This window comes from Porites lutea, chromosome 5 (assembly GCF_958299795.1).
Source record: "Porites lutea chromosome 5, jaPorLute2.1, whole genome shotgun sequence".
Taxonomy (NCBI): Eukaryota; Metazoa; Cnidaria; class Anthozoa; order Scleractinia; family Poritidae; genus Porites; species Porites lutea.
In genome coordinates this window covers 24821363-24834821 of record NC_133205.1, presented here as the reverse complement: position 1 = coordinate 24834821, position 13459 = coordinate 24821363, and the positions used below count along the sequence as shown (strand labels likewise).

At 39.8% G+C, this 13459-nt stretch overlaps 1 protein-coding gene across 1 annotated transcript in view; it reads left to right on the top strand.

Moving 5' to 3' along the window:
- LOC140938141 (secretory carrier-associated membrane protein 2-like) overlaps positions 1 to 12309 on the top strand; it is a 21678-nt gene extending 9369 nt beyond the window's left edge. The window contains exons 4-7 of the mRNA XM_073387666.1: positions 4251 to 4425; positions 5155 to 5256; positions 9792 to 9909; positions 10962 to 12309. Of these exons, the coding sequence (XP_073243767.1) occupies positions 4251 to 4425; positions 5155 to 5256; positions 9792 to 9909; positions 10962 to 11132 (566 nt within the window). The 3' untranslated portion in view covers positions 11133 to 12309. The remainder of the gene's footprint in view (positions 1 to 4250; positions 4426 to 5154; positions 5257 to 9791; positions 9910 to 10961) is intronic.
- The last annotated feature ends 1150 nt before the right edge of the window (positions 12310 to 13459 follow it).

Here is a 13459-nt window from a genome sequence, read left to right as displayed (position 1 = left end):
TGACTTAAACTCGAACAATAAAAAAATTATAGAGTGACTCCCACTATCGAATCGCTTCGAACAACGCAAATAGCCTTCTTTAGGTTTGCAGCGCCTTGTGGGTTTTTCAGGGGGAGCGCAGACGAGGTACAAAAAGTATCCGTGTAAGGCTCCGTGCAAGAGAAACTCATATGAAACCATTTGTGAGAACATCGTTTCTTGGTACCAGACCCTTGTGTCTTCCCTCCCCCGGGAGACCACTTTTCGACACCGACGACCGAAAGCCCATTTTATGACTGGGCCGCACAGGCAGCCCAGTAATTAGTTGCCTCCTCATTTCTCGATCTAATCTCTAGGCAGGCGAGACCTGCATGCCGCTGTAAGCGCGTTCTTGTTTAACCTACATCATTCACTCTGCTGAGTTAGGGCAGAGAATGATGTCATGTTTTTGAGCTGCACTTTTTTTCCAGGAGTACAAAGAAAAACCGGGTTTTTTCGAGAGGTTCTTAACCTTGCCAGGGCTCGGAAAAATAGGGAAGCATCTCTCACAGTTTGCTTGCCTGGGCCCATTTCTCACTTGTCTTAGCTAATGATTTTGTTGGAAGATGACTTGCCTGGATCTTTGCCCTTTGGGCAGCAAGTAAGCTTTAAAAGTTACTTGCCCAGCAAGAAAATCTACTTGTCCCGGATTACTAGATTTGACTTTTTCGAGTCCTACCTAGCAAGCGGAAAATACAATGGAGGGAGTGAATTTTCTACTTACTTGCAAAACATCGCCACTGAACAAAAATTAATTTTAAACGCTGCCTCTAATTTAATAAGAATGCCAACTCCCCCCTTGTCACCCTGCCTTGTTCGAGTTATTCTCGTCTTATCAGGGTTCCAAGCAAAAGTCAACCATCCCATATGTACATTATTCTGTACAATTGACTATGATACTTCAATCTTTGTCTTTGTGGCTTGTATGATTGTCATGTGTTTATTTTTTTTAATTGAAATGCTTTTGTCAAACTTTTAAATACAAACCTAGAAAGGTGCCTTATACAGGGTGTTTCAAAAGTTCGTTCCGATTGTAAATTGTATTTTGCGCAAAGCATATAATGCTTCTTTAGGCAAATGTAAACTGATTCAGGTAAGAAATTTATCTAAATAACCGTTCAAAGCAATTTCAAACAAAAATTTGAAGAAATTATAATTTTTTTTAATTTTTGCCCCAACTGTACACGTACACGAGGTTTTTCCCGCCATACTTTTCCCGCCCATTTTGTAGGTTTTCTAGTTTGGCATTTTTATCGTTTTCATTTATTTTCTCTACTCCTTCATGAAAATGAAGGCCAACACTGTTTGTGCTAGAGCTCAGGCATCTATTTTTATGGTCCTCTGGCCATTCAGTCGAAAAAAAAATCGCCAAATTTTTGAAGAAGTCTGAACGATGCCTGAAAAAGTGGTCAAAGGTAAAGACCTTAGGACCTAAGGAGTGGATGGCCGTTTTTTCACAAACTGTGTGAGAAATATTGTCGAAAAAGCTGTAAGTATATGCGTAATAATTTCACAAAACAGAAAGGTAAAAAAATTTCAACTTCACATTATTGATCATAGTTTCGAGCACAACAGTATGGGGATAATTTACCAAAAAAAGTTGGAAAGCCCTGAAGAGAAAAAGGCGGTGCACACTTTATGCGAGCATGGTGTCAGAAGGATTTGCCAACTTTATACCAAAGGAGGACCGGCCGGCAAACTCATGTGATGTGAACCCCTTGAGACCATCTGGATTATCGCAGACGAGACAACATACGAAGATCCAGCGCCAAAAACACTGGACGAGCTAAGAGAGTGACTACGCTTTGCCTGGAAGAATGTGACTGTAACGTTGTGGCTTTGTACAGCAACAAACGGGTCTTGTAAACAAAAACAAACGATACTTTTAATCCATAAGTCGGTTCACTGAAGACTCCTGTACAAGATCGCGAGCACATGTAAAATCAGGCATCCTACTGGATAACAACTATCACGTGACGTGACCGTGACTTTGGACAAGCTTTGGGAATTCGTACATTCTATACCCCACCGCTTAGAAAATGTCAGAAAACATACAGGAAGACGTTCTGGTTACCAATATTTTAGGTGTTGAATGTTAAATGAATAATGAATAAATTACGTTTTACAACCGGAGGTTTTTGCTAATAATTAGTGAAAGTTAAGCGAATAAAAAAATCGGAACGAACTTTTGAAACACCCTGTACTTTGCTTTGAATGGTAGAGAGGAATGTGAATTGAAAATTTATGAACCTCCTTCGAAAGTCTGACACTTTGTACACTGCAATCATCTCCATGAGAAATATTTTGAAAAAAAAAATCATTCATTTGGAATTTGAAAGGTAAAAACTACACAAAAAGCCTCTGCTTTTGGCAGTATTTACTATGAAGTATAGTTATTGAAACAGAATGTTTTGACCTGATCTCTGAGGTAAAACTTCAAATGGAGTACAGAAACTGCTTCTGATCAGATGACCCAAGATTCGTGTTTTAAATCCTGTAAAATACAACCCTGTAAAGATCTTTACCCAGCAGTTTCTTTTGAACCTTATATACCTTCCAAACAGTGTTAATGTTGAAATTACCACAAATGATCTAATAGACTCCCTCTCTGAAATAAATACCTTTTGTCTAATAAGTGCCTGCCTTACACTTCTAAGTTCGTATTAGATGCCCTTCTTAATAAACACCCCCTGTCTTATAGATGCCCCCCCCTGTCAGTTTCTTGCCTGATTAACAAAGGTTGCACATTGCATCCTTCCCAATGTCTGAAAAGTTCAAAGATAAATAGGGTAACAGTGACAGTTCTCACCATGATCCTGAATTAAGATTCTGACGTTAAGGTTGAAATTTGAAGAGCGATGTATATCTCTAGATAGCCTGTTCCAGGCTCCGAGATAGTGGTGAAAAGTCGTTCAGTAAAAAGAAATGAGAAAAACGCGCGCCCCCTTTCCCAAGTCGCGCGCGTCTTATTTTCGCTTTGCTCGTTTAATACGTCCCCACTATACTGGCACAGGCTAATCTCTAGATGGCCTGGAAGTATCAATAAATGGACTGGTTATTTTGCTATTTATAAAACTCTATTGCTTTTTTCCCAAAAACATATTAATTTTGTTAAACTTTCTACAGTTATGAAATAAATGCCTCTTTTTAAATGCCTCCTATCTATTAAACCCCCCCTCCTGGACCCCTGAAACTAAATAAACATCCCAGGCTTCTATTAGATTGGTAATTGTATCTTGTATCTTGCTGCTGTTACTGTTGTAAAAAATATGTGTGTTTTGTTCTGTTTTTCTTTAAGTCTACTCTTTCACAATTTTCTTTAACTTCCTTGCCGCCTTTGCCTTCCTTGTTGACAACGATGAGCCAACAGGCCCGTAACCAGGATTTTATGTGAGGGGGGTGCTAACGAGGCCAAAGTGGACCAAACTACCGAAATGTATTTTTTTATTGTCTGATCCGTTTATTTCGAAAAGTAGCAATGCATGAGAAATTGTAACAGCAAAGTACACGGTAGGAACTGAATTTTACATTTATCAAATACAACTGTTTGAATTAAGTTATAAAGGAGAAATTTTACATCAAAATACTGTGGAACTAATCCCTCAGAATAGTCCCGAGCTCCAGCCGGACATCTTTGCACTCATTGAAATGTTCTGAATGGCTCGGGCTACTAGAGTGCAGCTGGTTTTATTTTCCCAGTGAATACACTACTGCTTTTTCCTTCTTTGATTTTGTTTAAATATCACTGTTAAGTTTGAAACTTCAGTTTAACATACTGCACTTCTTAACTTGGATATTGAGTATCAAAACGCGGACCCCGTGCACCCCCTCCCCCCCCTCTTCACTGGTTACGGGCCTGGCCAATTCATGAAGGCGAAACATTTGGACTCTCGATACTGTACTTAGTTGCAAAAAAACAGAAACAGTCATTTTTTACCTTTCAAATCCTTATACATGTATTTCAAACGTTGCGCAGCAACGCCAATGGTCATACTTTAAGCCTTGCCACCTGTGTTGCAACCAACACTCCAACAGCAAACAGCGGTAATAGCTGATAGCATGTGGCCACTGTTGTTATAAACTTAAGGTTTTTTTTCTGTTTGGTTAAGTTTTACTAACAATTCCATGGCCCTTTTTGATACATTCAGGCTGGGATAATTTATAAGCTGACTTAAACTTTTTTATGATTACTGGCCCTCTTAGCTTCCCTATCAATTTCCTTTTTGTTGCAGTTTACTGTTTTGTTCTGTTCTTTAACTTCCTTACTGCAATGGCCCAACTGATCAAGGCACCTGGTGAATCAAAAACGGATACTGGTGTAACTTTTGTCCTGTCAGCCTTATACTTAATAGCTAATGTCCCCTTATCCTTCATTGGCTGGTACAGGCCATGCTATTGTGCTTTCAAGTAAGTTTTTTGTTTTCCACCTGCATGCAGGACTGGAAATGTGGGCCATTTTCCAAACTGGCCGCATATTTCCCACCTTGGAACTTTTCCAGAGGACCCAGTCTGCAAATTTGGTATCACACTGATTCCACAACCATATAATGAATGAAGAACACTTGGGATTAATTTAGGTTTCTGGGAAACTGCCCACCTACCCTTCCCCTAAGCCAACATTTTGCCCTAAGTGAGTAGTAAGCGATAATGTTGGCTTTGGGGAGGGGTAGGTGGACAGTTTCCCAGAAACCTAAATTGATCCCAAATTGCAGTAAAAATTAAACCCACCATATTTCCTGTGATATGAAAAGTATCTTGGTGGAATGAAATCCCTTTAGACCCGTAAGTTGTAGTTAGGTGTAAATTAAACTGAAATTTGGCTTAATTATTGCTTTTATATTTGGTAAAAAATTCATCACTTTTTCCTTGATCAAAGAGAAAACCTTCCAACACCTTTACTGGATGCTTGTCTTTGGTTATAGTAAAGCTTAAACTTAAGTTGATGACTGATCCTCTTATAAATTCATGAAGGATTGGAAGACTTGATTGGCGATGATTGATTCTTGTGTTTGTTACATGTTTCCTGTCAAAATAACCAAACCGAAACAGCCTTTGTTAAAGTTTCAGTTAATAATGTTAATATTGTTTTGTATCTTGTGGAATCAATTGTTTTTTTCCTTTTTTGGTATTTTTTAGGAATGACAGCTCCTTCAGCTACGTGATTTTCTTCCTAATCTTTTTTCTGCACATAGGAATAAATATTTTTTACTGTCTTGGAGTTCCTGGTGGAGGAGCATGGTAAGTTTTGAGCATACTTAAAAAATCCTTATAGATTACCCTTGTCCTTTTCAACACAACACACAGGAACTTTTAATTTTATATCCCATTAAAATTTAATCTCCGATTAGCTAATCAGCCTTCGAACAACTGAGCGCAAGGCATTTCCTCTACTTATTATCATTCAATCATGTGGTCCGCGTTTACGTTATTTTTCCTCCTTTACGGACATCTGTTCTGCGCGATAGAACAGTCTAGAATACGTCTAAATGGGGGATCTTATCGCTGGAGTGGTTTTGGTTGCGAGAAATGGACAAACGTAAGGGAATTTCAAGATTATTCATCCTTGGCTTCGCTGGTTTTCCGAAACGAAAGTTTAGCTGATCATTTGCATGGTCATTTGCATGCTGATTGCGATCTATTGTATTGGCTGCCCTGGAATTCTAACAATGGTTTTCTTGGACGCTTCATTGCGCTGCTGGGCTCCACAAACACTCGTCGCGGTTCGCTAAAGATCAAGTTTAGGCGACACAAAAGACCGTGTGCTTACTATGCGAACTCGAATGCGACTTTCCATCTAATTTTAGATGTAGGCGACCTGGGTGTTTAAACTGAATCCAGGCCCTGATAATAGGATCACAACAATTGTTTCTTCAAATAGAATGGTCAAGAATGGTCACCTGTGGAGTAGACATTCTCTTCCAAAGGGAGCTAATTTGCATAATCTTCGTTCTTTGGATCGCATCAGTGTTGCTCCTAAATTTTCGTTCAACAGGGAATTCACCTCGTGCCTTATGAACGCTCGCTCATCTATGCAACAAAACTCTTATTGTTAAAGACTTTGTTGTGGATTACAAGGTGGATTTGTTGGGGATTACAGAATCATGGCTGCATGTGGAAGGTAGTGAAGTGACTATTGGAGAGCTTTGTCCGAATGGTTATCGTCTCCTGCACTCCCCACGGTCGGCAGGGCGTGGCGGAGGCGTGGGCCTTCTTTCAAGCAAGGTATTGGCTCTAAAACAAGGTTCTTTGAGCATTCTTTTACATCGTTTGAATGCATTGATGTCACTTTTGTTGCTCGTAAGAGTTTGAGAGCAATCGTTGTCTACCGTCCCCCGGGGTGTGCGTCAGTTGGAGTCTTTCTGGAGGAATTTTCTAGTCTATTGCAAGAGACTGTGATATGCCCAGAAGAGCTTTTGATATTCGGGGATTTTAACTTCCATATGGACGACAAGGCTGATTGGGACGCGACGCGATTTGGAGAGTTACTGGATTTGTTCAATTTAAAGCAACATGTGTGTGTACCCACCCATAAACGAGGTCATGTATTGGACTTGGTCATTACAAGGAATGAGACTGAGGGTGCCTTAGGCCTAAAGAATGTTACAGTCATGGAACAGTTTATCTCGGATCATAAGGCTGTTTGCTTTAATTTGAATTTACGGAAACCATTAAAAGAGAGGAGGACTGTTGTCTCTCGTAAATTAAAGGGATTTGATTTTGATGCTTTCAATGAGATGATTGGATCATCTGGTTTGTCAGACGGGTGTATCTCGCAAAGTGTTCAGTCATTAGCGAAGGAGTATGATGAGGTGTTATGCAAGGCTTTAGAGAAGTTGGCACCCAAAAGAACTCGCACTATTGTCATTCGACCTAATGCTCCCTGGTATAATGAGGAGATCGCTACTCAGAAGAGGAAAAGGCGAAGGCTTGAACGTAAATGGCGTTCGACTGGTCTTGAAATTGACAGGGTAAATTATATGGAACAGTGCAATGTTGTGAATGATATGCTCTATAAGGCGAAAGAACAGCATTATTCAGCAGTTATTCAGGAAAATGCCCATGATAGTAAATTACTTTTTCGCACAGTTGATAAATTACTGCAAAGGAGTATAGACAAAAGATATCCGTCTGCGAACAGTGACCAAGAACTCGCAAATGCCTTTGCTGATTTCTTTAGTGCCAAGATTGTGCGAATTCGTGATGAGTTGCTGGTTAGAAAAGAGCAGCTGGGGGAGCGCACTATGGAGAATTTGGAGTGTACGTCATGCTTTAGCGAGTTCACAATGGTAACAGATGAAGATGTCTTAGGGTTGATTAGAGGTTCAACTATTAAGGCATGCGCACTGGATCCACTTCCAGCGAGTGTCATGCGGAAACGCTATTCTAGTCTTGTCCCTATATTTAGAAGGGTGATTAATTTGTCATTGTCATCTGGATTGCTGCCCAAGGAACTTAAGGTAGCGCTTCTATCACCTATTCTAAAGAAATCAAATGCAGACTTTGAGCAGTTTAGTAATTTTCGCCCTGTATCAAATTTAAAGTTCCTATCTAAATTGATAGAGAAAACAGTGTTTGTGCAATTGAATAGCTATCTTGGCGAAAATGATCTACACGAGCCTCTTCAATCAGCGTACAAGATTTTTCACAGCACCGAGACTGCACTTCTCACTGTTACAAATGACATTATGCTGTCATTGGATAAGGGCGAGAATGTTTTCCTTGTTTTATTGGATCTGTCGGCAGCATTTGATACTGTTAACCATTCCTTGCTGCTGGCACGACTGCAGAAATCATTTGGCATCAGAGGAACTGTACTGCAATGGTTCGATTCTTATCTTTCTCAAAGAACTCAGTTTGTAAACATCAATGAGGCGAATTCTACGGTACGAGATCTTACCGTAGGTGTTCCCCGAGGTTCAGTTCTGGGACCTGTACTCTACCTTCTGTATACTGCGCCACTTGCTAAAGTGATAAGATCTTATGGCTTAGATTATCATCTATACGCCGACGATACTCAGTTTCACTTTGCATTCAAATCGATGGATGTGGACGCTGCTAAATCGAGGGTCGAGAACTGCATTTCTGCAATATGTCGCTGGATGGATCTCAACGAATTGAAGCTAAACCACGACAAGACGGAGGTCATGCTCATCCACTCAAAGTATCGTCCCTCTCCATCCTTTCAGTCCTTATGTGCTGGTGATGAGAGCGTGGCTGCCTCTCAGTCGGCTAGGAGTCTTGGTGTTATCTTTGATGAGCACATGTCTTTTCACTCACATGTGTCTAGCATATGTAGATCATCATTTTATCATCTCAGGAACCTATCTAGAATTAGGAAGTATTTTACTAAAGAATCAGCAGAAGTTGCTGTTCATGCATTTGTCACATCGAAACTAGATTACTGTAATGCATTACTATACGGCCTACCTAAGTATCAGTTACAAAGATTGCAGTATGTACAAAACACGGCGGCTAGAGTTGTGTTGCAAGTGAGTAAGTTTCAGCATATCACACCTGTTTTGTGTGAGCTTCACTGGCTACCGATTCAATATCGTATTATTTTCAAGATTCTGCTCCTCGTGTATAAATCACTGAATGGGACATCGCCTAGCTATTTAGCTCAGAAACTATATTATCGTTCTCATACTAGATCATTTAGGTCTGTTAGTAATGAACTTTTAATGCAACCTAGATCGTATACCAAGACCTACGGAGATAGAGCATTCGCTGTTCATGCACCAAGAGAGTGGAACTTAAAAAAAAATTCGGAAGTCCAACACCGTCTCGAGTTTTAAAAGATCAGTTAAGAAGTACTTGTTTACTAAATTCAGTAATAACGGATCATTGTTTTTATAGATTTGTATATATTCCGTTAGTTTTAATTTTCCCCTTTTTTATCATTAAGAATAAGATGGTTTAATAGTTGCTTTAGTTTTAATTTTTTCCTTTTTTACTCATGATTGTAAATATAATAGGATATGGTTGTAAATTTGTAAATCTTTTTCAATAATGTTGTTTACATGACTGTAAAGCGCCTTGAACATAGGATAAGAGCGCTATAGAAATAAAGTTATTATTGTTATTATTATTATTCTGTAAATAGTTATTCAGTCAAGGGCATTAGTGTCTGTGGTTAATCAATCAGTCCGCAGTATGAATTACCCATTATCGATTATCATTTAATCATCCCCAGTTGATCTGGCCGTCAATGATAAGCCAATCAACATTGAGCCAAAATTATTTTTAAAGCTGCACAGAATTCTTTCTGTGCCTAGACCTTGTTCGTACAAACACGCAGCTTTGATGGATCGTCAGAAATGCTACTGTTTTCAGTTAGAAATATTCAAAGTCATCCATTCATATAAGTACTTCTAATCTTTCTGGTACCATCTAGAGCTCTACATGTAGCACGACGTTGGAAACAGTCCCAAAATTCATGATAAATTTAGCACTCTAACTACCCGCAACCACCATGAAAGACAAAAATGAAACTTATGGCTGCAGGCCCCTTGTGTCACCTGGGCTTCGTATTCTTCTGTTCAAACGCATTTTCACGGATAAGTTTCTCGTTTCTTTATAGAGCATCAAATCATTACATTGCAGGCAAAAAAAATAACTTTGATTTTTAAGATTTCATCAGTTTCATTTCTGAATTGAAATTTAGCACTAACCCTTGGTTGTCTTAACCCTGCTTTGAACAACCCGGCCCTGGACTGTATTATTATACACATGAAACTTATTTTATTTATTGTTTGTTTGTTTTCTTTTTTCAGTGGTTTTATCAATGCAACTCAGGCAATACACAACAGTTTACCAGTTGGAGCCATGATGTTTGTGGCCGGGGGACTGTTCTTGCTTGGTGTGATCGTAGATATTTTTTTTCTTTTAAAGGTTTGTCTTCTATATAATGGTGCTAGCTAATTGTAGCTAGCTAACAGGTATCATATGATAAATCAATCTGATTCCTGGAGGTATGTTTGTAAAAGCGGGGTTTGAACCCTGGTTTGACATGTCATTATTTCATAACGTTGTATACAATTACAAGATGATCTTCACAGCTTGGAAAAATGGGAATCCGACTGGTGTATTGAATTTAATCCAAGCAAGTGCAACGTTATACGAGTAACACGCAGACCTACACCTTTCATATTTCAGTAAAAACTTCATGGCAAGGTCCTGGAATTAAAAACTGTTGATACTACTAAATATTTAGGGATCAACCTCTCGCACGTGATTTACGCTGGAATGATCATGTAAATGAAATTACCACCAAAGCAAACAAGACTCTGAACTTTTCTACGCCCCAATCTCCGCACTTGTTAGGCCAAATGCAAAGAACGAGCATACAAAGCCCTTGTGAGACCGATTGTTGAATACAGTGCCGATGTCTGGGACCCTTGCGTAGCTAAGAACATACAACAGGTCGAAATGATTCAACACCGAGCAGCTCGCTCGGTACTCGGGCGCTACGACAGATTAGACAGACTGTCACTGATATGTTATCTTCTCTCAAATGGAGATCTCTGGAGCTCAGACGATCTCACGCACGTCTCTGTCTGCTTTACAAACAGTGTAATGGATTAGCCACTTACCATTGCGCCAAGCTTCAGAGAGAACATAAGAGCAGAATGGACATCAGGCTCTCGGCTCTAAGTCATCGATTTGAGCAGCTACGTTGTACACGTGATTATTACAAGAACTCTATTTACCTTAGGAGTGCACAGTGGAACAATCTCTCACCAGAAATTATAGCATCTACTTTGCCATGTTCATTTAGGCAACCCCCTGTGTAATCTTACATATTGATTAGTAATTTTATGTTATTGTTTCATTCTTTGTCGTAATTTTTATTATTTAAAGCAGTCTGCAATACTCTGTTAAGAGTGAAGACTTAATTAGTAAATAAATACATCTTAAAATAAAACATTTATTGATGTTGACAGGTACACATGATATACTTTATGGTGGGTGCAAGCTTTCAGAAAGCTCAGGGAGAGTTTGCACGGGGAATGGCCAGTAACCCGCTTGTTCAGAATGCAGCCACAGAAGTAGGGGGCGGCTCGGGTACGCAGTGCTACGGCTCGTGTGATAACAGAAGTGATCAACAGGTTTAAGAGGACATTATTATCACATAATTATGGAAAAACTGAGGCTGAGAAGCTGTTCAAAGACGTATCTGGATTCCGAAAATATAGAGGCTCCATTTGGTAGTGGTATTAAGTTGATCAGTGCAACTTTAAACCTGAATATTGGTTGCATTTTTTTTTTTTTTTTGAAAAACCCGGTTTCTTCATTAATCAGGGCTCAACAAAGCCCGATTCACCTGGTATTCTTGGACAAAACACTGCAATTTTTCTCGCTGGGTGAGTAACTTTTTAAAGCTTATGTGCCCAATGGGCAAGGATCCAGGCAAGTCATCTTGTAACTGAATCGTTCAGCAATGGCTCTGTGCAAACAAAGTGTGAGAGCTATTGTCCAAAGGACAAGGTGGAATTCGTCACTTTCGAGACAAGAAGGGAACTGGACTCCGTTTCTTGAAAGGCGGGGAAAGCTGTTTTGTGGTTGCATTTAAGATTCAAGTTTCAATAATTCTGATAATGATACAATGAAGCCATCAGTTAACGAAGCAAAATTGACTGGTTTGTCAGCTAGGAACTGTCCTACTATTACGAAGGCTTTGATTTTAAAATTTGCCTTCGGGCCCGAAAAGTTTCCGGGCTTTTCGAGAAACAGGTCCCTGGGGCCGAGTTAACTTTCGAAAAGATTTCTGGGACTGTTACTGGAGACAGGGAAAGAGTTGGCCAATGGCTGACCAGCGCGTCCCCAGTAACGATCCCTGAAAAAATTTCACGACGCATTTCGGCTCCAGTTTCCTTCTGTTCTCGGCGAATTGCATTTTTTTGAGCCCTGCCTAAGTAATGAATTTTTCAAAGTTTCTCACTCTAAAGACTTCGCTGTCTTTACAGAGGAGTATTTTCAGGAGATGTTAGCTTTTCTACTAGTCGTTTTCAGAAAATTCTGAATGTAATGTTTAGTGCGGCCAATTCCAGCTATCCACAGTTTTGAATTAGTAGAGGAAGGCATAGTATTGACATTATAAAATTAATTTAAGAGCCACTTAGTACAAGGAGAGCCAACCAGAGTTACTCTGTGACATTTTAAAGGTGTGTTTTTTTTTAAACGTCATTGTGGTGAAATGTCGCGCAGACCTGTAACATGTAAAGAATTAAATTGCTTGTAAACATAGTACTGAGGTGGTGTAACCTACAATCCACCAAACGTGGCAAATTGTAAATTAATCTTATTTGTTGAAAGATATGAAGTAAACAGTGCAGATTTACGAAAAGTACGCTGATTTTATGATTTTAGAAGGGGTTTTTTCTTCTCAAAATCGGTTTAGCGTAGCGTAAAAATAGTCGAACTTTTATACATGTATATAATAGTAAGTGAACGTCAAGCCGGCTACAGGTCATTCCAAAATACAGGCCGGGTTTGAACGAAAATGTTTCAATAAAAGTTCTTGCCTGCGGAACAGGCATCAGTTTTTCGCGTTTTTTCAGGCGAGTGGAGACAAGCGCGAAGCGAAGTCTCCAGGATTATTAGGAGTTTCCCGGATACGTCACAGATCTTCTGGTGTCCCGTACAAACGTGAGTCACCAACTCTCCCGGATAAAACTAAATTTGAGCCAATACTAGAATGTGGAATTTAGCCTAAGCCTCTTATAACAAAAAAATAATAATTTCCCCAAATTCAATCTTTTTTTTCGATCACAGCACGGTTTTTGTGGCATATCACTATTGTTTTGGGAATGGGGTAGCATGTACACAGACGTTGTTTTATTTTTCTTTTCGTTCTCTTCGAAAACATCGGCGAGCGCGAAGGGAACGGACTTTAAAGAGAAAATAGGGGGTCCGTGAACAGGCTAGGAATGGGGATGCCTAAAACGCGGGGATGCCCATGTGACACCGATAATCCCTGAGCGACACCCATAATTTGGGACTTGGTTGATTTGTGTTTATGGGGGAGGGGTAAAACTGTCCGTCTCCACCTCTGGAGGTTGGCATCGGTAGGTGTTGGTGCTGAGTTTTAGTGGGGGACTGGGGGGTCCATTGGGCTGCCGACTGCGCGTTTTTAAGCCGGGGCTGTACAGTGCCTTATACTGGACTGTTATGAATTAAAATAGGCCAGTTAGCCTAATGAAAAAGAAACGATTGGCATTATTTTTAACTGGGGCATATAGCATATTCCTTTCTTGAAAGGAAAGATTTTTCACACACAGGAAGTCGAGGGACCTTTAACAAATTAAAACTTTCCCTCTGGGGACCATCGGAGGTCCGCTCGTTTCTGCAGCTCCCTTGCAGGCTATCTGTCATCGAATACTGTATTCAGATAATCATCCCGCGTATATGTAGGGCCAACAACTCCACGCAATAAGTTAAG